The 27,323-nt window shown below is 40.0% G+C and overlaps 1 protein-coding gene across 4 annotated transcripts in view; it reads left to right on the top strand.

Moving 5' to 3' along the window:
• FAM13C (family with sequence similarity 13 member C) overlaps positions 1 to 27,323 on the top strand; it is a 150,779-nt gene that overhangs the window by 104,664 nt on the left and 18,792 nt on the right. For all 4 annotated transcript variants that reach the window (XM_055138449.1, XM_055138448.1, XM_004616526.3 and 1 more), the window contains 3 exons: positions 947 to 1,031; positions 23,335 to 23,545; positions 24,845 to 24,983. In XM_055138449.1, coding sequence (XP_054994424.1) covers positions 947 to 1,031; positions 23,335 to 23,545; positions 24,845 to 24,983 — 435 coding nt within the window. The remainder of the gene's footprint in view (positions 1 to 946; positions 1,032 to 23,334; positions 23,546 to 24,844; positions 24,984 to 27,323) is intronic.

Here is a 27,323-nt window from a genome sequence, read left to right as displayed (position 1 = left end):
TGCTGAGAGGCACAGAACCCAAGTTCTTACTGAGGGGGCGTAGCACTTCGCCAGCGACTCAGGCGTGACTCACTTTCACCTGGTCTGGTCAAGGGAATTAACTCAGAATCTCTGCGTCAGGGCAGGATGCGTGTGTCAGTCTGTATGACTTTGTTCTTAGTAAGAGCCAGGGGAGAAATTGAAAAGGATGAGGGGAAGGCGGAAGGCGCTGGGAGCTATAGAAGATAAATTGCCTCTCTTCCTGGTCCCCATCATAAGTGGCCAAGGTCATTTCCTTCTCCCCTTCCGATTTTTTTCTTGATAAAAGGCAATTGTAACCACCCCACTGGAGAGAAGTAACTTCAGAGGACAGAGCCCACCCCCACATCCACAGCCGTAGATCTGGAAGCCCCAAAGCGCCTCCCAGATGTCAGGCAGGCTCTGCAGCAGGAACTCTTTATGCACTGCGTCTGCTGCAGACTTTTGCAGCGGAGGGTGGCTGGCTTTTATGAATGGTAACCTGGGAGGGGCCTAATATCATCTGCTCCTGATGTCAGCGCAATGAATGAAACACTTGCTAAGCGTAAAACCCTCGAACGCCCCGGAGGCATATTCCTTCCCAAGATTGGTTCTCCCAGTGCAGCCTCTCTTGCTGACGAAATCACCAGTCCCATGTGTCACAGATAACCCATTTACGTGAGGAGCTAAATGATTCCAAACCTGAGGCTGCGTGAGGATAAATGCGCATCTGATTTTGGCACCCGGCAGCTCTGCCTGAAGCAGCTGTGGCAGTTGGCTACATCTCTGTCCCTGCCACACACACGAGAGAAAGGTGCTGTACTGCAGCCCTGACTGTGTGTTAGACATCTACCAAGCTAGCCTGATGTTCTGCTTTTGCTGGCAGAATTCTTTGCTGAAGCTCCAAGCCCTGGAAACTGATCTGTGCTCTGCATTTTTGGCAAACCAGGAAGAAGCTCCTCAGGTGCATGCAGGCAAGGACCCGACTCCAGCGTCTACCGAGAGCGTGCCTGCTGAGGGGGCTGATGCTGCAGGTAAGTAAGATGCTGGGCTGGGGGAGTTCCTTGTTTGCATACCCAAGAGAGTTCAGTGTCTTGTTGCACCATCTGAAATGCAACTGCTTGAGGGAAACAGTCCCGGTGCTATAGGAAAGCTGAAAGGATACTTGAGTTGCACCAGTTTGCTGAGAGAAACGGTAAGGAATTAAGGTGTGGTGTAGCATAGAGCCTTCCTCTGACTCACATGAATGGGTATCAGGCGAAAAGGACCCACCACAGAGCTTTCATTTCTATCTCGGGTCTCCAGTAACAAATGAGTGGCGTGTTTATTTTATATCACTGGACCCAGGTAATCTCTGCTGTCTGTCTTGAAACTCATGATGTTTCTGAGATATTGAGAAATTGCTTATAAGATGATCCATCAGCAAAGGGAAAGTGGAGATGAGTGATTCAGCTCATTCTGATTCTACATTGTCTTATTCTGTCTCAGTTTTTTAATATTAATTTATGTGTAGAGATGTCCCAAAGTTGGGGGGGTGGGTTGTCAATATTTCTAGTTTGAATCCCATGGATAGTAAGTTAGCTACAAGCAGATGGCAAACTAATGTTCTCAGGAGCACTTAGAAAATAAAGAATCATCAATTTACATCGGAAATAAGAACAAATATCTTTTCTAACACAAGTGGATCAGATGTTTGCAGACTTGTTTCTAGATGGATGGCATGACTAGACCCAGGGAGCTCCTGCTTTATAAAATGTCCTTTATATTAAGGAAATGAAAGAAGATATTTGCAAAGTACTATTAACAATAGTAGATTTAAGATAGTGCTGTTTAAAACAGACCCCCCATAGTCTCAGCAGGCAAAACAGTTGTTTCTGGTGTTTGAATATATGTTAACAATAGTGGCTCTTAATACAGTATTATATTGATGAGGTTGAGGATTTTTTATGATGTAGGAACTATGCTAAGCATACTCTATATTTGTGTGTGCACATGTAGAATATTAAATTAAGACTTCCAGGTAATTGTAAAATACTTTTTATAGTAGGGGCAACAATACCTAGTGTCACCTTACTGGCATTGGCATATTACTTTCCTCTGGATGCCGATGGACAGTTAACAATCCTTGTTGCTGGGTGAGCCAGTCTGCTCTGGTGGCCATGGTGTTTGGATGAGTTACAAGTAAAATTGGGAAGGAGCCAATGTCAAATCAATTAAGTATTTAGCAGTAGTTCAGAGATTAAATAATACTTTCTTCCACCAAATTTCATACAAACAGCATGTAAAAAAGCACATATAAAAGTTTTAAGTCAAATAAAAATTAGCTTTTGGGTTATGTATTTATTTGATTAGTTGCAGAAATATTTCTCTGAGTATTTGATTCAAATGTTTAAATTGTTTAAAATGTTGCATGCTGGATATGTATATGTGTACATATACTTTTATCATGAGGTGTGCCCATGTGTATATGGGTGATTTTGTCCAAAAGTCAAGAATGGTTTTGAATTTTAACATTCATATTGGATGGCATTTTGAACAAGATTTTTAATTCTTTATGAGATGGAAATACATGCTGAATGTATATAGAAATTTTTCATACAGAGAAACCATCAATATAATCCACTTAAATATCAAATGGCATAAATGAATAGCAGGTTCCCTACAGACAAGGCTTATGGCTTAAATACTGGATTTTCCAAAATATAGATGAATTAGATTTCCCATTCCTTGCAACAATGTCTACCATTGAGAAAAGTTGAGAAGAGGAAGGTGTGTATGTTTGGGACAGGGAATGGGAGTCAGGTAGGGGAATGGATCACTCACAGGTAAAGCTCTTGCAAGATTTTATTGGAGCCTCACTTAAGCTAAGTTATTGCACAGAATGATAATCCACCCCGTATATTAGACCTTGTAGTGCTTTGACATATTTTTCTATATGTTTTACAATAAGATCCTTTCACATAATCTGGAAACTATCCACTAAGAATCTCTTCATTTGGCAGGGATGTTACCAAAAATGGCAGGCATTTGCAAGAAGCATTCACCATTTTAGTTAATGGATAGTTTGGTCTCATTGACTTCCCAGACATTATCTGTAGGAAGGTCATACATTACTAATCCATATAGCATTTAGAAAGAAGACATTGTTGCTCATATCAGCAAACTCAAGCTCTGTCAGTATATTTCTGGAGTGAATTTTGAACACCTTAAAACTGTAATTTTATGAAGGGTATAAATCCCTGATAAGAGTGTAACTAACAGAATTAGTTTAGCTGATCATCATACAAAAATAAAAGATTACAATAACTTGTCACTTTTTCCCTAAAAGGTTGACATATCTGTGAACCTTACTTGTAATAAGTCAGCTAATAACTGTGTTCAACTGATGTCAATCCTTTGTCAGATGTATGGATGTAAATTATTCTCACAATTGTAAGTAAAAAGTTATTAGTATTAAAAGGACAAAAACAGTTGGTTTTTATAGAAATATGTAGATAAAATATGCTATTCCACTTTAAAAAGCAGATATCTGTAAATATATATATTGATATCACTTAAGCAGTTTTAAACTTTAAGACTTGATTAGGACATGCACTTATTTTTCTCTTTTAGTGGGCATCTAAAATTATAATCTGAGCAAAATATTATAGTCTTTATGTCCTGAGATCAAAACATTGATTTCTGTCTTTGTGAATGGATTATAAGGGTCAGTCCCAGATAATAAAATACATGCCTAGAATGTTCACCTGTTCTAGAAGCCCAGTTATGAATTGTACTTGAAGCAGGGACACATTTGATAGCACCCCTTCAGCATTACAATGTTCTAAAAAGTTTCCCTGAATCTTTCTATCTTTCTGAAGGTATTATTTACTGGGGTGATTTTCAAACATGGAGATTCTAAGGTCTCAACTCAAGGCTTTGGGATAGAAGCCTTACAATCTATGGACTTTATAAACCACCCCCCTTCCCCCCACTCCCACCCCTCACCAAGTGGTGGGAATCATGATTTGAATGAGAATTGTCTTGGATTACAAGAGAAAAGTCCAGGTTCTCTTTGATTATGCTCCACCATAATTTCATCAGCTGGAAGAATCTCACAGACAACAGGGATTTGTAACTCAAGGGCTGTGGTCAAACATCTCATTGCATTTGTTTCAGAAAGGGAAAGATGCTCATGAGTCTATAACTACAGGCTGAGGATGAATGGGCTGGGGGAATGGACACAGACAGATTTATGAGATATAGAGACATTTAAAAAATGTGAAATAGAGGGGCTGGAGAGATAGCACAGCGGGTAGGGCGTTTGCCTTGCACGCGGCCGACCCGGGTTCAAATCCCAGCATCCCATATGGTCCCCTGAGCATGGCCAGGGGTAATTCCTGAGTGCAGAGCCAGGAGTAACCCCTGTGCATCGCCAGGTGTGACCCAAAAAGCAAAAAAAAAAAATGTGAAATAGAGGAAACCAGTAACAGAGAAGCTTAAGACAATTCATAGAGTAAATCAAGTTTCCAGATTTATTCAGGATTGTCCCAGTTTTAAGAAGCATATGTCCCACTTCTGTGATATTGCCAGTTCTGGGAAATCCAGACAGATGTACGTGGCAAATTGCATAGTGCAAGGTGGGAATCCATATCATACTTAGGGTCAAAGTCCCTCTAATTGGGGAATGGAGAGATAGTACAGTGGGTAGGGTATTTACCTTGCACAGAAGCCACTTGGGTTCATCCCCCAGCATTCCATACAGTCTTCCAAGCATTGTCAGGAATGATCCTGATCCACACTGCTGGGTGTGGACCCCAAAACAAAAACAAGACAAAATACCTCTAATTAAATCAAGAACTTTGAATGGATTAGAGGAAACAAATGTTTTCTCTATCATTTGCAAGCACGAATTTTCATACTAAGTGAAAAGTGGAATCAATATTGTCTTTTCTGCTGAATATTATTTGTAAAATGTGCATAAAGACTATCAGAAAGTCCATATAACTAAATATGACCTCTGTTTTGTTTGACTCTCAGGGCTTATGGTAAGGTGTTTTTATCAAAAGACCTTTAATAACTGTGAAATAGAGGAAAGATCTCTCTCTGATGTTTAAGTTGAGGTGGGCCAAAGTCAAGGAGAACCTGGACTTCTTTCTTCAAGAGACTGTGCACTTGGCTACATGTTTCAAATTTGGGGTGCTTATTAAACATTCAGATGCCTGGGATGCCATCCCAAAATATCAAAATGTAGAACAAGGGCTGAGCAGCTTCATATTTGCAAAGCAACATGTGATGATTCTGAGATGTAAGGAGATTTAGGAACACTTTGTAGAGCACCATGGTCTTCCAGGCATGCCATGAAAGGTCACCTTGCTGCAGTTGCAGTTCATGATTGGATTTCTGGAATACGGAAATGTATAATGTAATCACTATGTAAGACTGATGTTTCTTGTCTGTTAGTGGTCCCTAGACAATCTTGGAAAGTTACTGTTCACTCTTGGGCATGTATGGAATTCCAAACATCTTTTAGAAATTATATTCATTGTGTGTATTATTGCTAATATTTGGAATCTAAATGTTTCTAGAAACTTTCAATGTTTTCCTTCTGTAAACCACTTGCTGCTTTAACTTAAAAATGGCTACTACCATGGGGATAGATACTCTATCTTTTTGCCCTAAATTGGATTTGTCAAAGCAATAGATTTAAACATCACTGATTTATTTGCACTCTTTAATTTGACAATATCTGGAGACATGTTTGGATTAATACCTGGAGGTTGAGCACCACTAGCAACTAGTAGAAGCTGGGGGTGCTTTGAATACCCTGTAATGCATAGTTCCCTCCATGAAACCTTTCCCCAGAAAGACGTCTGTCTAAAATGGCAATAGTGCCAAGGTTTAGAAAGTCTGTTTTAAAAGACTTTTAAATAAATATCAACATGATCGAGCAATGACTTCTTCACACATTGTCCTGGGGATTGTTTTATCTTCATGTGAATTTCATCAAGCATTATTGTCTCTGGATGGAAGATGAGGAATGAATTTTGAGAGTGGAGATCCCACAGCTATTAAGGTGTGAATATTTATTTTAAAAACTGGGGGGGAGAGGAGTAGGAGGTCTCCAGTCTAAGTTCCGCCCATCAGATAAGTACAAAGTACAAGTACTTATACTTATAAGTACAAAGTACCATCAGATCCAAATATTGTGCACCCATAGTTCTGTCATTTTAGAAATTAAAGTTAAGTCCATATACAGCCCCTTTCCACTTATTTAACACCAGTAGAATGTAAGTCATTTTATTATCCATCCTGGCTTAGTTTTGTCAGACTGAAGAGAATTCAATTTGTGGTTGATGAATTTGTTGCAGGCCCTTTGTTCCTGGAATCATTTCAACTCCTCTGATCTTGATCATTTCTAGGTCCTTTTCTGGCAAAATTATTTACCAGACCTGCATAGTACATTTCAGATGGAATCAAATGAAATTTTTTTCACTAATATGGGCACAAAGAACTACAGTTCTGTGAAGAGGTTACAATTGAGAGAAATTAAGGAAAATGTTTAAGGGCTCATTCTCTATTATTGCTTATTATGTGTGAATCTTCAGTGACCTCAATCATAAAAATGAACTGGTATCCCCAGAATATAGGCATCTGGACATTTTATAAAATCATTACTTGTACAGTTATTTCCCAAACTCTTCCTAGAGATGAATTCTACTTTGAGATGAATTCTACTTTGTTGCCTTTTGTGTTATAATATATAACTTTATTCTATAAAAGCTCCAAAAAATTCTATGTTCAATCAGACTAGTAGTTTAGTATTTGTTATTTGTTATGAGTAGACACTCCAACTGTATTCACTTCTGGCCCACATGAAGGTCATCTGCCCTATGTAATGCTTCATAGTTGTTAGTGCTCCTCTGGTTGCCTAGAGTTTTACTGTTTGAAATTATCAACATCCTCTGCAAAGTCAGACTCATGACTCTTCTTTCTCTTCCATGCCATTTCTGAAATGTAAAATAGGATTAATACAGGATCCATTTGCAAGGATTAGAACTGGCATGCTTCTCGTAATGATTCAATTTCAACCCTTGCCTTTGCTGTGTATTAGTAACTGAATTTTGTACTCATACAAATATTTATTTCAAGCATGATTTAGTGGTTTGTAGGTAATTTTGGCCATTTTTTTGACAACCTAAATAAATTGTTTCTATTGATTTGCCTTTATAGAACCAGATAATGCTTGTTAGGCTATTTGATTTCTTGATGCCCCACTTTCTCTTTTTATGGGGAAGAGAGTAACATGTGCTTCTTAGGTATACAGTGAGAATCTGCACCTACTTACTGTAGATGGCTCTTGGACACCACCTATGATAAATACTCAACAAATGTCAGCTATCATTATTTAAAATGCCGGGCTTTCTTGCTGTATCCAGAGCTTATGCTGCCTTTCCTCCAGTTGATAATGCTAACATTTGTTTTAAAATATCTTCTGTATCATAATTTCTATCTATTTTCAAGTTATAGAAATGTTATTTAGTATTGCTTATCCACCAGGTCCCCTCTTGAGTCTTGCACATAGTTGACATTACACTGCTTCTCTTAAGCAAAAAGTATTTATAACAGCTATAATCAGTCCATAGAGATCATGGTAGATTAATCCTATTAATTTTTGAAGCAACATTTGTTACCATGAAATCTATCAAATAATAAACCTATGACATAATGGATGGAAAATTTCTCTAGATTTAATCATTTTTTTCTCTGATTGCTTTTACAGTCATCATCTTCACATTAACCCCTTTCCTCAAAAAGAAAAAAAGGTTTTATTTTAGTGAAGTGTAATTACCCAAGAACATTACAGAGATTTCAGGTCCACATCATTGCAAATAAAAATCTGCATCCCTTTTGACCTCTTTGATCTACAAACCTTAACACTAATTGGCCATATAGTTTAAAAGTTTATTGTTGGGCTAAGGAGATACGGCGCTGTGGTAGAGTGACCCCCTTGTATGTGTGAGGTCCTACGTATGCTCTTCCAATACTACACACAAAACATTTATTAGCTTTATTTAGTTCATTTTTTTCTCTAAGTCACTTACAAATAAAATCATACAGGGTTTTTTTTTCTATCTCTTTCATATTATAGTTTACAACCATCTAGGTAACCCATATTGTTGAAAATGTCAGAATATCTTCTTTAGTACCAAGTAGTATTCCAAGGATATACCACATCTTCCTATGCCTTCAGCAGTCCATAGTCACTTAGGTTGTTTCCAGTTCTTGGTAACTGTAAATAATGTAGCAGTAAACTTAGGAATGCCTATTTCTCTCCAAGTTGGTGGGCTTTTTTTTTTCTTTTTTTTTTGGGGGGGGGGGTTACACCCGGCGATGCTCAGGGGTTATTCCTGGCTCTGCACTCAGGAATCACTCCTGGCGGTGCTCAGGGGACCATATGGGATGCCGGGATCAAACCCAGGTTGGCCGAGTGCAAGGCAAATGCCCTCCCCACTGTGCTATAGCTCCGGCCTTCAAGTTGGTGTTTTTGTATTTTGTGAGTAAATACCCAGAGGTGGGATAACTGGGTCACATATAATTTTTAATTTTTATATTTTGGTGCATTCTCCAGGTGTTTTTTTCTTAAACATTACACTGATTTACATTCCCCCAAACAGTGTAAGAGGATCCTTTCCACATCTTCTCCAGCTCTCATGTTCCAGAATGATAGCCATCCTCACAGGTTTGAGATTACACCTCATTATTGTTTTGATTTGCACTTCCCTACTAAAAGATAGTGAACATCCTTTCCTATGCTTGTTGATCATTTGGCCAGACTTATGTCTTCTTTGGACAAGAGTCTATATCTTCTCCTTTTAATGAACTATTTTTATTATTCTTATTTTAAGTTTTGGGGTCACACTCAGCAATGTTCAGGTTTTACTTCTGGCTCTGTGCTCAGTAGCTACTCCTGGCAGTGCTTGGGGGACCTTATGAGATGCTGGGGATCAAACCTGGGTCAGGGTTATGCAAGGCAAATGCTCTGCCTGCTGTATTATATCGCCAGCTCATTTTCTCATTTTCAAGTCAGGTTTTTTACTGTCTAATGAGTACTCTGTGTATATATTTGCTTATGTGTGTATTTTTCAGCAAACAGATGAATGGCCTTTCAGCAAACAGAATGGCCTTCTACCATTCTACCATTGAGTGACATCTCCAGTCTTTACTTTTTGATTATTTAAACACAAGAGTGTTAGACATATGATGCGCACATAACTTCAACCATTCAGTATGCAGTATGATAGAAGAATCTACCATATGTCTTCTCAGCTTAATTAAGTATATCTATGAATATATATATACACACATATGTGTATAATATATATATATACATACATATAAGTTTTTTAATTTAATGTAGTTGCATTCATTTTTCTTTTTTAAAATTTTTGGTGTCTAGTTTCCTAGCAGTGCTCAGAGAGACTAGGGCTACTTTCTAGGGAAACTGAGCTGGTTGTTTAGTCTAAAGATGTGATGCTACACTGGGTCTTGGGGTTCTAGGGACCACTAGTGTCAACCCAAAACAGCTTGGGTGCTATGTGGTGCCAGGGGTGGAACCCAGATAAGATTCATGCAAGATAGTCACCATAATTCCTCTACTAACCCCTCCACATATCCCTCTTTTTTCCCCCTTGCTTTTAAATCTTCTTGTCATTGGAGTAAAGTCTTCAAGCATATCTTGAAGTCTGATGAAAGGAATCTATATTTTCTTCGTATAAGTATTTTACATTTTAGGTCTTATATCTATGTCTTTAAACCATTTGAAATCACATTTATGTGTGGTGTTACATAGTGGCTTAGCTTTATTCTTTAGCATATGGTACATTTATGAGATACTTTCAAAGGCTTTTGATTCATTTGCTATAGATTAGTTGTCCATGTATGTGTATTTTTGTTGTTTTATTTCAGGGCTCTCAAGTCTGTCCCACTGATACAAGTACCTGTTTTATTTCTGAGTGGGGGTGCTAGGGACTCCTTGGCAGTGCTTAGTGAGTCTGAGGGGTCACTTCTGGTGGTACTTGATCAAACAGGTGTGATTATTCAACACAGGGGTTGAGGATGCTGCCGTACTACTTGGACTGTATCGTACCAGGGGCCATCCCAGCCAAGGCCTCCCTGGCTATGTTCCAGGGCCACCAGAGTTATACCCTGTGGTGCTTGGGGGCCTTCAGTACTATATCAAGTATTGCTCTGGGGACCATTTGATGCCAGGAATTCAACTAGAGTCAGCCAAATCCAAAGAAAGTAACTTAACCACTGTACTCTTTTTATTGAATCACCAAGTGGAAAGTTACAAAGTTCTCAGGCTTATGTCTCAGTTATACAATATTCAAACACCCATCCCTTCACCAGTGCCCATATTCTACCACCAAAAACCCCAGTATACCTCCCACCCCCACCCCCAACTGCATAACTGATGAATTTTACTTCATTTTCTCTTTACCTTGATTACATTCCATATTTCAACACAAAACTCACTATTGTTGTTGGAGTTTCCCCCCAAGAAAGAGCCCTACTACCAAGGAAGCATTTGATAATTAGTTTTCCATTGCTGAGAATGAGGAGATATGTAGCCCCACTGCTCCAAGTACATAATTCTTTTTTTTTTTCCCCTTTTCCTTATCCTCTTTTTTCCCCCTCATCCCCCTTCCCGTGCCTCATAGTATGGTGGATGCCACGCCGCGTTTCTCCCCTAAAATGCCAAACAACCAGGAAAGAGGAATATTTCCTCTTTCTCGGCTGGCGTGGGGCTGTTGCTTAGTTCACAGTCCAGAGAAATGGATGCTACTTTGATTACCTTCAATATTTCAACAAAACACTCACTGTTATTATTTGGAGTTTCCCCCCCAAGTCAGACCTGCTAAAAAGGAACCATTTCACATTGCTGACAATTAAGAGATGTTAAATCACACGGACGCAGTAGCGTCCGCGCGGTTTTGGATTTCTGTATAAAGTCCAGGGAAAATTCTGCCAGAAATTGCATAGCCCAGCTCACAGTCCCAGTGCATTGCTGTAAGAAGCTGCACTGGATGCCCAAATGTGTTAGGTCTCTGGAATCAAAGTCTTTAGACGCTGAGGGTCTGTTCCGCTCTCAGCAGCTCCGGATTTATCTGGGCTGAGGGCGTGCCGGTTACACCCACTTCCCATGATTCCCTAGGAGCCCCAAGTGTAAAAACCATTTACCTCTGGGTTAGGAGTTTTAGAAGATGGCTCCTGCCATGTGGATGTTGCTGCCGCCGCCATTTTCCGTGCAGAAAGACAGGGTGGAGAGGAAAGATCCATCCCCGGGCAGCACGTAGTTGTAGCCCAGTTCACAGTCCCAGTGCATTGCTGTAAGAAGCTGCGCCAGATGCCCAAATGTGTTAGGTCTCTGGAATCAAAGTCTTTAGGCGCAGAGGGTCCGTCTAACCACTCTACTCTTTCTCTTGCCCCTGTGCATCTGTTTTTGCTCCAGTAACACACTTTTAATTTCAGTTGCTTTGTAGTTTAGATTGAAGTTAGGAAGCATTACACCACAATTACTCTTATTTTCCCCCTCAGGATTGTTTTGCTATTTATGTTCTTTTGTAGTTTCAAATAAATATCATATTTTTTTTCTACTTCTGTCAAGAGTACTATTGGCATTTTACTAGGGATTTTATTAAATCTACATTACTTCTCCTAGTCATTTTATTAATTTTAATTCAGTTCATGAATATAGAAAAACTTTTCATCTCAGTATGTTTTATTTCTTTCAAAATTTCTTTTTTAAGTGTTGGAGATTAAACCCAGGGCCTCAAACATTTAACATTCTACTGCTCATATGCATCCTCAGCCCTTTAAATTTTTTAAATAGTTTTCTTTGTACTGGTCTTTTAAAAGTAAAAGGTGATTTCAAAATTTATAGATAATAGTGCAATTTTCTGAGGGCATTTCTATAACTGCCATAGAGGCCAGAAAGAGAAATCAGTGACACCAGTGAAAATATTTCACATTCTTTTAAATTCGGTTTTTAAGGCAGGCTTAGTTTTGTGATAATTTGTCTTTATTGCAATTTTTTCGAGTGAGAATTCTGAGTTTGAAACGAATCACCTAGCCAAGGCCTGATTGTGAGGAAGTAAAGTCTCAAACCAGCTGTCGGGGTTTTTGTTTGTGTTTTTTGTGGCCCTCAGCTCACGGATTAAAATTCATTAAATTTCATGGGAGACCTCTCAATCGGTGCCAAGGAGGTCAGAGTACCCTTTCCAGGGATTCTCAGTCAACTGGGAAACTGTTTGAGCGCTGGGTACTGGTGATTACCCAGGTCACCTAACATTGCTCTAGGGCTGCTAGAACAATACCTGGTGATGCATGAGGGACTATGTGGTGCCAGGGGCCAAAACACGGTGGGCTGCATGCAAGGCAATTCCCTAACCCCCTGAACTATCTCTTTAGTCCCAGAGATTTTATTTTTTAGAACAGCTTTAGATTTACAGCAAAGATAAAACAGTGAGTTCTCGGACTTTTTTTTTTTCCTTGCATTCAGACTCCCGTTTTGTATATTAATAGTCTTTTTAAAGCTTCCTTTCTGGTGGTACTTTCTCCCATGCATGCAAAGGGCACAGTCTGTAAGCAAGTAGACTGTGTGCTTCGATGCTCACTGCCTGACCCTGCTCCAGATGTCCCAAGGGCCCACAGAAGGCTGCTAGACTTCCTCCCACTCTTTTCCAGTTCCCTGAGAACCTTACTTGACTCTGGCTCTGGCTCTGCCACTCAAAGGGTTCAATTTTGACTAAATTGGTTATTTGGCTCAAACTAATGGGATCCCTGAATAAGTAATTCTTGACTTTTTTTTCTCTAGTTGACATCAGCTGAGCCTGGTAAAGATTCAGCCCGTTGCAGGTTGGCATTTCCCTCAGTAGCTGTCCTGTTTGCATTGTATATTTATTCTGTTTTCCATCTGCCCTGTAAAGCACATCTGCTCATAAATGAAAGCCTATTTTTCAGCGTGGCTTTTGTTAGCTTTTGTTTTTTAATTTAAAGAGATCATGAACAGCATTTATTACCTTAAATGTTATTATTTCTTTGAAAAGTTGGTTCATTCAAACTGTCTTTCTAACTAATTAGCAAGTTTTTATTATAAACAACACGTTATAAACAGTAGGCCAATGTTATTTTCCTTGGGTGTGGGTCTTTATTCTTTCAGCTTTTTAAAAATGAAAGTCAGCCTCATGTTTCTTGGAAATGTCAATAAAATACTTTAATAAAAGTCTTCTATGAACATAAATTATTATTATCATTATTATGTTTTTGCATATAGGAGGTCCTGGCTTGATCCCAAGATCCACAAAAAAGGAATATTTATTCATTTTTGTTTTGGGGCCACCCCCAGTGGTGCTCAGGGATCACTCCCAGTGAGCTCAGGGAACTATATGGAATGCTGGGGACTGGAACCAGGTCAGCCAAGGCAAGACAAATACCCACTGTAATATCACACGGATCCCAAGATTTTTAAGTTTAGTAAGAAAAATCCTATTGACAGTTAAGAAAACTATGCATGTTGAATGCAGTTGTTCACATGCTAACTTACAAGGCAGGGATGAACATAAATTATTAATAACATTTAAAAGTAATCAATGGCAGTACACATTGAAGATTTATGCTTTTATGTATTTCTGTGATTTAAATATTACACTTACATGGTAAAAGTATTGAGTGTGTTAGATTAACAGCAGTAATTATAATGGTATCACTGTCATCCCGTTGTTTATCGATTTACTCGAGCTGATACCAGTAATGTTTCCATTCGTCCCAGCCCTAAGATTTTAGCAGCCTCTCCTTACTCGTTTTTCCCAATAATTTGGAGGTTCTTTTCAGGGTCAGAGGAATGAGATCTGTTATTGTTACTGTATTTGGCATATGGAATACGCCATGGGGCGCTTGCCAGGCTATTCCATGCAGGCGGGATACTTTTGGTAGCCTACCAGGCTCTCCGAGAGGCATATATATATACATACATACATACATACATACATACATATACATATATATGGAAATATATAAATGTATATACATACATACATATACATATATGGAAATATATAAATGTATACATATATTTCCCTTTATGAATTAGCAGTAATTAAAGAAAACAATTAAAATTTCTTCATGTGATTATCTAGGAAACAGGAATGGTGATGGGGTTACATTTCTTTTTTTTTTTAATTTCTTCAAAGGATCTGTAGTTACAAGTAAAAACTTAACAAAAAGAGGATTTTAACCAAAAAATGTGTAGGTAGGAAATAAGTTTAGATCTGTGATAGTGACCTCTTGATTCATGTAGCCTTCAGCTTTTCAAGAAAGATATTGAAATTTCTCATTGTTTGTCTACCAATGTCCCTAGTTGATTGTTCAGTTATTTTACTGAAATACCATGTGTTGATTCTGTCAAGATGCAAATAAGTCTCATAGTTCTGCAGCGCATCCTAGAAACAGTTGGGGAGAATGCAGCTGGGACTGGGAAGTTCCACTGTTTCAGCTCCTCACTCACACTAGTCAGTGCTTCCTGGACACTTCAGTGCCTCTTAGTGCGCCCAGAACTGGACTCATGGTTCCCTTTCAAAGTTCCCTAACTAGGTAACAAATGCCACCATAAAGACAAAACCGCAACAGCTAATTGTATTGCTTATTAGGGCACTGTCCTAGGCACGAGATCCTTAACTCCTTAACAGTTTAAAATCCTCTCAAGTTTTTGTGAAGTTGTTGCTGTTGCTATTCTCACCTGAAACAGCATGAGAGAGATGGTCAATAAGCATTTGTTGACTAGTGAACAAATGAGTCAATTCCCATGCACCTCTGAGAAAACTGAGAATGGGGAAATGAATGTATCCCAGGTGACATAGATGGCAAAAGTAGAACTTGAATTTCAGTATTTCAGAGCCTGTAGCCGTTGCTTTTATACATGATGGCAAACTGGGTGGCAGAAGTCTATCATGCCTTACCGTAGAGGTAAGAAAAGCTCTGCCTTCTTTGTCCCTGAAGTCTAGCAGCTGTCACAGAGAATGAAATGTAGTAACTTCCAGAGTGTCAGTCTTTTCCAGTTGGCCACTCAGTCAGCCTCCCTTACCCAGATCTCACATGCCTTCCTTCCTGTCCTTCCTGTTCGAACACTGGAAAGGTCATTCTCTCCTTTCAGTGGTCTGCAGCCAGTCTATTTCATCAGCTTAGTTACTGGGAGGTCTTTATGCTTATTCAGGTTCTCTCTTTTGAGACCAGGTAGCTAAGAGGCTAAGCCAGCCACAGTTACCTTCAAGCTTTCAAATTCAAAGGACTTTAAACTCTTTATCTTATACCCATCAGATGTTATTGTGGGGGCCACTGAGGGTGTTACTCCTTTTTTTAATTTATTTTTTATTTTTTTAAATTTAAATTTTATTGAATCACCATGTGGAGGGTTACATAGTTCTCAGGATTATGTCAGTTATACAATACTCAAACACCCTTCCCTTCACCCGTGCCCATATTCCATCACCAACCACCCCATTATACCTCCCGCCCCCCCAGTCCCCGCCCTTGTAAGTGATAAGTTTCACTTCGTTTACGCTTTATCTTGGTTACAGTCCATGTTTCAACACATAACTCACTATTGTTGCTAGGGTTTCCCCCCAAAAAGAAAAGACAGTCCCACTGTCAAGGAAGCATTTGATGGCTCTCCATTGCTGAGAATGTAGAGATATTAAGTCCCGCTGTTTGTTACATAACTTTTCTATTTTATCCCCCCCTCGTCCCACGCCACCGAGATCACGCCTGTTTAGTAATCACCACGCTGCCTGACAAAGGGAAAACAAACCAAAAAAGATGGTTATTTCTCGTCATCAGCCGGCGTGGGGCTCTGGCTTAGTTGATAGTCTGGTAGAATGTCTGCAAGCAGTTTCTGGAACCAAAAGTAATACGCTGGTATCGGCCCCGGCTCGAGATTCCACCAGCGTCCCACTGTTCCAAGTACATAATAATTTATTCCCTTGTATCCCATTCCCACGCCACCAGGTCCGTGTCAGCTTAATGGACATCATACTGTGGTTAACGCCATGCCGCGTTTCTGCCCGAGAAAGAAGGATATTTCTTCTCAGCCGGCGTGGGGATATGGCTTAGTTCAGTCTATACCACTTTGGTAGCCTTCAATATTTCAGCAAAAGACTTACTATTCTTGTTAGGATTTCCCACCAAAGTCCGACCCGTTAAAAGGGAACCATTTCATATTGGTGATGATTAAATGACAATAGGTTGCGCGGCCATGGCAGCGGCCTCACGGCTTTGAATTTCTGTATAAAGTCCAGGGAAAGTACAGCCAGAAATTACATGTCGCTACTCCTGACTGTGCTCAATGGTCAATCCTGGTGGTGCTTTTGGGATCATTTGTAGTGCTGGGGGATCAAATTTGGATCTGCTGCATGCCAGGGAAGCGTTATACCATGTATAATCTCTTGGTACCCGCCAGATAATTTTGTTTCTGTTTTGTCTTGGCAGCCCTCTTTGTGTGGGAGAATATTATTTTCTCTGTTATTTGTCTTGTGAGGCTAGTTGAGAACTCTGATCTTTGAACTTCATTATAAATATAGATATGCTTTTGGTTCACTTAGCTTCAAACATCAAAGGCTAATATTTGGCTGCTGGAAATGTACCTGGGTGCCACCTATGATTCTGCCAAGATGGACAAACCCAAGTTCAAATGAACAAATCCACAAGACTGTGACTAATGTATTCCTTAGATCTTAGCAGTCCATTTTAAGTGGTTACAGAGAGATTTATTTATTGAAATGTGGACTTGTTTTTAAAAAACTCATTTTAGGAGATATTTTTAAGAAGAGGATTGACTCATTTAACAGCTATATTGTACAATCTTTTTGGAGTTACAGCCAGATCAGAAGAGGTCTTTTGGTCTTTACACGCTATTGATAATTATTTTTCCATGTTGCCCACTGCTCTTTGAGTGGACTGTTGGGAGCACTCTTCAGCTTTCAGCCAGAGAAGCAGAATCTTCTACCTTGGGCAAGCCCTCCTTGAATGGAATTAGTGTAGCTATGCCAACTCACTTCAAATTTTAAAATAGATATCATATTACTACCAGCCTCAGGTGTTTATTATGCAAAAGGTCTTAGGGCATGTTTGAAAACATAGTCAGTCTGTTCTATTAAATAAGATTATTCTTATTGTTTCCTTCCACTCAGACTTTATTTATAAATAAATCAAGGGTACATTGGTTCTCTTTTCCAATGTTAACTCCATAGGGTCTTCTAGTGAGATTATAAGAGATTATTAAATTTTCTCATTTTGATAATATTATCTATCTCTTTTCATATACCCACAAACTAAATATTTTAAGTATATAAATTTACAAATAAATTTATTTTAAAATTATATATAAATTTATACACATAAATATATATAAAATAGTTTGTGGGTATATGAAGAGAGAGAGATAATAGTATCCCACCCGCACAGCAGAGCCTGGCAAGCTACCCATGGTGCATTCAATATGCCAAAAACAGTAAAAACAAGTCTCACAATGGAGAAGTTACTGGTGCTCTCTTGAGCAAATTGATGAACAATGGGACAACTGTGCTATATATTTATATAAATCTCCTGCCCCCACACCAGGCTGTCTTCACCAGGGCCCCCTCAGAGGGGGGATGGGTTGAGTTTCCCTCCCTACCCCAAGCAAAGCCCCAGCAGCCGAAAACCTCCAGAACCCAGCCACAGCCATGCTCAAGGCCACTCTCCACATGCCCACATGGGCCTCACCCATGAAGGAATCGGCAGAGGAACCCAGGTATGCGGGATCTGTGGCTGAGATCTCCAAGCCTTCTTGGATCCAGACTGGGCCTCCTCTGCCCAGATCCCCACTTTTCCAGTAGCTTGGCAGTCATACCCACAAAATGCCCCAGGTGTCATGTAATCTCATCAACGGCCAAGATCCAGAGACTATAAAACAAAGCTCCTGAAAGAGAGCGATGCAGAATCTAGCACAGCAGAGCCTGACAAGCTACCTGTGGTGTATTCGATATGCCAAAAACAGTAACAATAATGGGCCTCATTCCCCTGACCCTGGACGTGACAGGGACAAGTGGAGATGTTACTGCTCGAGCAAATCGATGAGCAATGGGACAGCAGTCATACAGTGATATAAATATATATGTACATAAATATGATTTACTTCATACATATATTTAACATAGGCTTATTTAGATGACAGCAATTAGTAGAAGGTACAATTTTATTTCATCCTCAGTCTTATGAAGGACTAACCTCTTCATTTTACAGAGGAAGATGTAAAAAACTTCATCCTTTCTGAGTCACCTCTTACCAAGTTAGTAGACCTGAAATTCAAACTCACAGTCTTTATTTTCTGTTCTCTTGTGCCCTGAGATTTCCTTCTCAGTAATAAGTTTTTCCTTGCAAATAGTTATGTTTATTTCCCCACACAAAAATTAATAGTTAACAGAAATTTTATTTGTAGAAATTTTATACATGTTTTATTTTATATGTTTACATGTTACATTTTTATAGCATGTTTTATTTGTAGGAAGATGCAAAGAAGGAAAAGAAAACATTTTATTATTAAGAACATTAAAAATTAGAACTATGCTGTTTATACAGTATTGCTATCTCTGCACAAAGTATTGCAGCCTTGCTTCCACATTTCTGTCACAGCCCTGGAAAATGGAACATGGAAAGGTCAGGGGTCTTCCTGAATACCAACAGGGGCCTACCACAAGTCCTCCTCCTGCACTCCGTCTCTCAACCAGACTGTTGCACTTTGCTGGGCTCTGGCAAACTACCTCTTAAAAACATCATGTACCTCCAAAGGAATTCTCAGAAACTGTCTGACTTAAATTCCACTCTAAGCATCTTTTAGTGGGGAGCAGTATTTAAGAGGGAGCCTGGGAAGTATTCCCAGGATGGCAGCAAGGATGGCTGACTCCAATTCTCCCTGATTAGGTCAAGAACCCTAATAATTCTGTCTACACAGATGCATGTGCATGTGCAAGAGCACACATGTTCCAGCTGACTTTTAACTATTTCTCAGCTCAACGGTGTTTGAATAATGAACTAGGGAACAACTAAGTTACTCATTTTTGACTCTGTTGGTTTTCAACTGGTTTCTTTGGAATCATTCTGCCTTACTGTTTTCCTTCAGTGGTGATTTTAGAGTTAGGGGGGCTGTAATGCTAATTAGGCAGTATTGGTGAATAATTAAAAAAATGTATCATGTCAATGGAGACTTATTATTGAAGTATAGTTCCAATAGAACCATTTCTAATGGTATGTGTTAATTTCTTTTTTGGGGGGGAGGAGTTGGGAGGTGGGCAGGGAGTGGAGGTATGCAGTTTGGATCATACCCAGTTACATTCAGAATTTATTCCTGGCTCTGCATTCAGGGATCACTCCTGGCAGTACTCAAGGGCCCATATATAGTGCTAGGGGTCAAACCATGGCTGGTTGCATGCACGGTAAGTGCCTTAAACCTTGAACTGTCTGTCACCCCTATTCTGCTATCTTGGTAAAGTTTTTTTTAGAATTCTGTGGTTTTTAGGAGCTGAGTTCTTTATTCATAGTCACGTCACTAGGTACCTCAGTGCTTCCATTTTTGAATTATTGCCTAGCACCAAGACTCATATTTCTTTTGTCTTGGGGTCACAGTTAAAGAGTGAAATCCTACCATTCCCATTTGAACAAAAATATGCTTTCCTTAGATACTTGCTAAAAATTGTTTTGTTATTTTGCCTATGGGCTGGAGTGATAGCACAGTGGTAGGGCATTCGCCTTTCATGTGGCCGACCCGTGTTTAATTCCTCCGCCCCTCTCGGAGAGCCCAGCAACTTACCGAGAGTATCGTGCCCACACAGTAGCTTGCCAGGCTACCTGTGTCATATTTGATATGCCAAAAACAGTAACAATAAGTCTCACAATGAGAGACATTACTGGTGCCCGCTTGAACAAATCGATGAGCAATGGGATGACAGTGACAGTGATTTTGTTTATATTGTTTATATTATTTGTCATTAACTCTTACTCCTATTAACTCTTGTCAGACTATAGCAGATTTTGGGTCAGTTATTTGCAGCAAGGCTGTTGCATGTGGAGACTTGTGTCCTTGCTCAGGGCCTGAGGTATTGGGCATTCTTTTGGCTCCAGTTGTTCCCCAACCCTCACAGGTACTTGTCTACCAGTCTACTACCAACAGAAGGGTTGCCACTGGGCCACAGAGCACATTAGGAGTTCTTACCTGCCCTCTTAGTCTGCAACTTGAAGGGGAGAAGGCTGGTGACAACACACCGGGACCTAATCAGACCTTTGATGTTACACACAGAAAATTGCATTCCAAGCTTTAAAGAACAGGAGATATAAAGGATATACAAGGCACTGGTTGAACTCCACAAGAAGAAAACATTCAACCTTATCAAAAAATGGGGTGACGACATGAACAGAAACTTTCTCAAAGAAGAAATCCAAATGGCTGAGAGGCACATGAGAAAATGCTCTACATCACTGATCATCAGGGAGATGCAGATCAAAACAATGAGATATCATCTCACACCACAGAGACTGGCCCACATCCAAAAGAACAAAAGCAACCAGTGTTGGCGCGGATGTGGGGAGAAAGGGACTCTCCTTCACTGCTGGTGGGAATGCCGACTGGTTCAGCCCCTTTCAAAAACAGTATGAATGATTCTCAAAAATTTAGAAATTGAGCTCCCATGTGACCCAGCAATACCACTCGTGGGAATATATCCCGGAGAGGCAAAAATGTATAGTCGAAATGACATCTGCACTTCTATGTTCATTGTAGCACTGTTTACAATAGCTAGCATATGGAAAAAAAAAAAAACCCAAGTGCCTGAAAACAGATGACTGGTTGAAGACACTCTGGTACATCTACACTATAGAATACTATGGAATCTGTTATAAAAGATGACATCCTGAAATGTGCATATAAGTGGATCAACATGGAAAGTATCAAGTGAAATGAGTCAGAAAGAGAGGGACGGCATAGAAAGATTGCATTCATCTGTAGAATATAAAGTAACAGAGTGAGAGACTAACACCCAATAGTAGTAGAGATAAGGACCAGGAGGTCTGCTCCATGGCTTGGAAACCAGCCTCACATGCTGGGGGTAAAGGCAGCTCCGATAGAGAAGGAAAAACCAAGTAAAGGATGTTGGGAGGACCCATTTGGGTTGAAAAATGTGTGCCAAAAGTAGACTATAGACCGAACATGATGGCCGCTCAATACCTCTATTGCAAACCACAACACCCAAAAGGAGAGAAAGAGCAAAAGGGAATGCCCTGCCACAGGGGTGGGGCGGGGTGGAGGTGAGGGTGGGTGGGAGGGATGCTGGGACCATTGGTGGTGGAAAATGGGCATTGGTGGGGAGATGGGTACTTGATCATTGCATGATTGAAATGCAAGCACAAAAGTCTATAAGCCTGTAACTGTACCTCATGGTGATGCACTAATTATTAAAAATAATAAATTTTTTAAAAAGAAGAATGAAAAAAAGTTACTTCATAAGAATTCTTTTTCTACCTAAGATGCCCTAACTAAACAGATAGGGTCCAGCCAGATCCCCTGAATGCTGTGTTGGTACGTATAAATAACTAAAAGGCCAGTATGTTTTCTGTGTTGGCTGCCAAAAGCCAGACATCCTAGATTAATGTTTACAAGTGAAATTTTAAAAAATTCCTCTCCACTTTCCTTTTGGCTTAAAGACTTAGGCTGAGTTAATGGATACAATGGCATTAAAAACACATCTGAATCAAAAAAAAAAAAAGAACAGGAGATACTCCAAAATGTGATTAAGATCCATTTGATTCCAAATTGTAAAAATATTTGCTTTGGAAATGTGAATTGTCAATATTTTCGATTCTGCTTTTTCACAAATAAAAGTCTTTATTTTCCATTAGGGCAGTAAGAGTAAGAGTAAGAGAAACTGAGGGTTGTCATGACTTTCTGTGAGACACCATTATGGATTTTGTTTCGGCTGTGTCTTTGAGTCTAACGCCAGGGTGATGTTACTCACCCTGGACACCCAGGCTCAGAGTTTTCATGGTCTTCACTTCCTGTTCCTGTCTAAAGCATAAAGTTACCCAAAGTTGGATTGACCCTGGGGGGGTGAGGAGTTAATGAGCTCATTTAAAGGGGCATTGCTGTGCCTGCAGTAATGAGAATGCAGGCACAGACTAGTGGCCTAGGTGGGGAATGGCTTTGGTATGGATTTTGTTTTGTTTTCCTCTTTTTTTATTAAATTCCACATAGCTTGTGGGAACCCAATAATTCCCAATTCTAGTGTGCTTTGTGATTACCATGCTTTGTGATTAGCTTTGCTCTTTTAGTGCATATGTTTTACACTTGTCATGTATGCCTTTCTACATGTTATTTATCTGGGAGGATACCAGGGATTGAACCTGGGGTCTCAGACTTGCGAAGCACTGCTTTAGCACACCCCAATCCCCATAAGTGCATTCTGTTAATATAAAATGGAGTCATTTGTTATTTTGAAATTTGTGATATTCATTGAACATATTTTGCATGTCATCCCATATCGATAAGCAGACAATAACCATATCAATAATTCTCCATAAGTTTGTATTATTATTATTATGTTTTTTGGATCACACCTGGCAATGCACAGGGGTTACTCCTGGCTCTGCACTCAGGAATTACCCCTGGCAGTGCTCAGGGGACCATATGGGATTCTGGGAATCGAACCCGGTCGGCTGCGTGCAAGGCAAACACCCTGCCCACTGTGCTATTGCTCCAGCCCCAATTCTCCATAATTTTAAATGATGGATGAGTAATTTTCCACCTGGGAACTTATTTCTCCCTTGTTACCACTTCTCTCTCCCACTCCTTCACTGGCAATTTTTTTATCGCCTTTCTTCCTCATTATCACTTATCTTTTGCTATAGCTACCTTTTACTTAATTTTATGATTTTTTGTTTCCTCCAGCAGTTTGTAATATAGCCTCCACCATATGCAAATATCTACAGCAGAGAAGATTATTATTTATTCTTAGTTGAGGGCACCACTGTCTCTGTAACTCATACTAAAGTCATTTATTTCCATGTTGTTTTTAATGGTTCTGTTACACTTTCTATTACGTTCTGAGAGAATATGCCTGACAGTATTTTGAAAGCCTTTTAATATTCCTAGAAGGAAAAGATAACAGAGAGGCAGGATGAGCATTAGAGGGAATGCTGATGTTTTTTCTTTAGGAACATGATAGTCTAGAGCCCTCTGTCACTTCCCAGGCCAAATGATTTACCTTGTTTCCTCAGATCCCGCTCCATCCCTCAAAGATGGACAGAGTGAAGCAGAGAGTACGCCAGAAGACCTCCAGTCTTTTGGGACCAGCAGACTACTCTATCACATCACTGATGGAGACAACCCACTGCTATCACCGCGATGCTCCATCTTCAGCCAAAGCCAGAGATTCAACTTAGACCCTGAATCAGCCCCTTCTCCACCCAGCACGCAGCAGTTTATGATGTAAGAAAGCCTTGCTTTATCATCATTTCAAACACACTTTCAAATACTTGATTACAGACTACCATGAGATGCCTGTAAAGATGCACACATGCTTAACAAATGCAAGTACAAGAGATGAACAACAGCAACAGAAAGGGCAAAAATGTGCTTTCTAGTTATATGTTGGGGTTTGTTTTTTGGTTTGAGGGCCACACCTGGCAGTGCTCAGGGGTTACTCCTGGCTTGGCATTCAGGAATCACTCCTAGCAATGTTTGAGGGACCAGATAGGGTTCTGGGGATCGAACCTGGGTCAGTTGCTTGCAGGGCAAATGCCCTACCTGCTGTACTATCTCCCTGGCCCCCAATGTATCTCATGGTTGAGATGCTGCTCCAGCCTTTACTGGCCCTAGAATACTACCTTGGAAATGGTGAAAGGACCAGTATCCTCCAGAACAATACATGCTAATACCAGGAACATAATTTTTCCTGGGAGCAAGATAGTTTAGGAATTCTTATGAGATCTGCTCTCTTTCTACCCAAACTGTGGAAGTAATGCATTTTCTTTAAGGTCCACAAATGCACATTTAAATGCGCAGTTTAAATAATATTTCTGTAGGAGGAAAGACAGAGGGAAAAAGACATTATAAATCTAGTTTCCTCTTAATTCAAGCTTGGGTTCTTGGACTCTGGCAGACTTGAGGGAATCAGTGAATTATTGCTATTCCCAGTAAAAAGTTGTGTTATCTGGAGGGTATGTGTACTTTGTGGAGGGGCTGAGGGAGTGTCTATTTCCTCCATCAAATTTGTAAAAACTCAATTATGTTCAGAGAAATTAACTATTCATCTAGATCTTTCTTGTCATCGTTGGCAGGTGGGGCTGCTGTCATGACTGGGACTCTTTAAATCTGTAATGGGTGTTTTCCAAGTTTCAAAAAATACATTTCTGGCCCATATCTGCAGCTCAAGTGATTGAGGTCATGTGCTGCAGTTGATTCCTGTCATTACATATGTCTCCTTATTTGACCTGTTGACGTGGCCTTGGTGTCCACCAATCCCACCCCAGCACATGGGATATGGGCCCCACAGCCATAGCAAAAATAAAATATTCTAGTGATCTGACATTTTTTGGTACTAAAGCATTGGGTGGCATTTGCCCAGGATGCAGGTGAGGGGTAAGTCTCCAGTAATGAGCAGATCCATCACATAAGGAACTTGCTCCCTGGACATCCCTGATAATTCAGGAAGTCTTAAGTCCAGTGGCAGTGCTTATTGGAAGACAATTGTCATTGATGATCTTCCCTTCTCTGTAATTGTGGCAGGCCCCGAAGTTCTTCACGGTGCAACTGTGGTGATGGAAAGGAGCCACAGACCATTACCCAGCTCACCAAACACATCCAGAGCCTCAAAAGGAAAATTCGCAAATTTGAAGAAAAATTTGAACAAGAAAAGAAATACCGGGTAAGGGCCCTTGAATGAAGGTTTTCCTTTCATTGGGGATTTACCTCTTTTTGTCAAGGGGCAGTTCTGCTCCCACTGGTGATCCCAGGAATATGAATTGAGTCCCCATTTGGGGTCTATCATAGATCTTTGATGTCACTGTGTCTCTGATGGAAATGTTTCCCAGTAATAGCTTACAACTCAGCCAAATGAGTATTTCCAAACTCAAATGAGTATTTGGAAATACTCATTTGGCTGTTGATCCACCCCACTATCTTTTCCCCACCCCTCTTCCCAGGAACTTTACTAACACCAGGGTTTCAAGGACCATAATTTGGGAAGCTTTCAAATATGGTTTTATTTTAAATTTAATCCTCTAATTTTCTGTGTCTCAAATAAAAACTTATTGCAGTCCTAAAAGGCAGAATCTCTAATTATAGAGCAGAATGAGGGAGAGCTCTGACACAGAAGTACTTCCTGGTTGATAGATGAAAACCTAGCAAGTGATTGCTTGTAAGAATCAGCCCTGATCCAGCTTTTCCACCAGACACCCGTCTTCATGCTGATGTCTCAGGGATGCAGTCGAAGAGTTTCTTTTCTTACAAGAGAAACAATCACTCTATCACTGTCATCCTATTGCTCATAGATTTGCTTGAACGGGCACCAGTAATGTCTCCATTATGAGACTTGCTGTTACTGTTTTTGGCATATTGAATATGCCACAGGTAGCTTGCCAGGCTGATTGCCAATGTTATTTTTATTTATCTTGTCTCATGACTACCATGGCATAAAGAAAAACTGTATTCATGGTGAATTGCACAAAGATAGTCTTTAGTTGTGGGTCCAGAAGAGCTTGTTATTAGAATAAAAGAGAACAGGGAAATGTTTTATTCTTCTTGAAATACTTAACGGTTCTTTAGGGACTTGGTACAGACGCATCAGGCAAGTCCTTGAGAGTGTGAACCAAATGCAGAGAGGGTGATATGGGATGGTTGCACTATCCCATTCTTGTCTGTTCCAACAGTAGCTCCAGCTTCAGTAAAAGAGGGTCTGTAAGGGAGTGGTTTTAGTTTTGCAAAACCAAAAAGCAAATGATATTGGCTTTCAAAACTTCAAAACTACCTACTTCAGGATTTTTAATATCCACTTCTTTGAAGTCAGATAGTCACTGTACTCTTTTTATATCAGATGGTTTTTTTTTTTCCCCGCTGGCACAGGGATTGGGGCACTTGGGGACCACTTCTTAAGGGCTAGGAGATCATATAAAGTGCCTGAGACCAAGCCCAGGTTGGCAGTGTACAAGGCTAACTACTGTACTCTCACTCTGACTCCAATATCAGATAGACTTCTATAAATTAGGAGGGTGCAATTCACATTATTGGTACAGGTCTTTAGTTTATAGTTAGAGTAACTGAGGCCTAGCAAAGACTGAAGATTTTGTTTGTTTGTTTTAACAAAAGACTGAAGATTACCAAAGGTGGTTGTTTTCCCTCAGAATCAGGCTTGCGTTGGTAGTTTAAAGATGAGTAGATCTGAGGGTCGTAGATATGGTTCAAGAGGCCCTGATTTTGATCGCCAGCACTGCAAGCACTGCATTGTCCCTGATCCCAGCACTGCCGGGTGTAACATCCCCCCACCCGCCACGCACCATTTTTAATGAGAAGATTTCATAGCTGCCGAGTGGAAGGAAAAAATTGTACCCATGTTTTAAATGTTCCTGGTATCTAGAGAAGTTTTTCATTGTGTATAGCTCCTATGTTATTGAGTTGTGATGATCTCTACTAGAGAGTGTAGAATACAAAGACTCCACTCCCCAAAACTGTTCATACTTATTGAATTTGGGGGAACCTAGGGCCATACTTCTGGATCTGTGCTCAGGGATCACTCCTGGCAGAGTTCATGGAGGCATCTCTTGAATCTAGGTTGGCTTATTGGGAGGCAAGCACCTTACGCCCTGTACTATTTCTCTTTTGCCTCTAGTACTTCTTGAGTCAGGCTGCTCTGGATTTGAATTTACTGTAGTTAGGTGGTTTGTGACCTTGGACTTAATCTCAGTTAATCCATCTATAGAGTGGAGATAGTAGTGACTTCTGAAGGTTTTGAGCATTACGTGGATACTATGTATATAGTTCTTTCTGCTTTCCTTGTTAGCACAGTGACATTTCTCAATCTTCACTTTTTAATCCATTTGAGATATTTGAACATTGATATAACTTCATGGGATCATGAAGTTATATCAGAAAATGAAGAAAACTTTGGCACATTAATTCTTCCTTGGGTTACTACCTGACAGGTAGGTAGGTAGGTAGGTAGGTAGGTAGGTAGGTAGGTTGGTAACCTGGGCTGGAGTGATAGCACAGC

Source organism: Sorex araneus, chromosome 5 (assembly GCF_027595985.1).
Source record: "Sorex araneus isolate mSorAra2 chromosome 5, mSorAra2.pri, whole genome shotgun sequence".
In the NCBI taxonomy this organism is placed as follows: domain Eukaryota; kingdom Metazoa; phylum Chordata; class Mammalia; order Eulipotyphla; family Soricidae; genus Sorex; species Sorex araneus.
The sequence above is the reverse complement of the archived record's forward strand: the minus strand, read 5'-3'. Positions and strand labels throughout refer to the sequence as shown.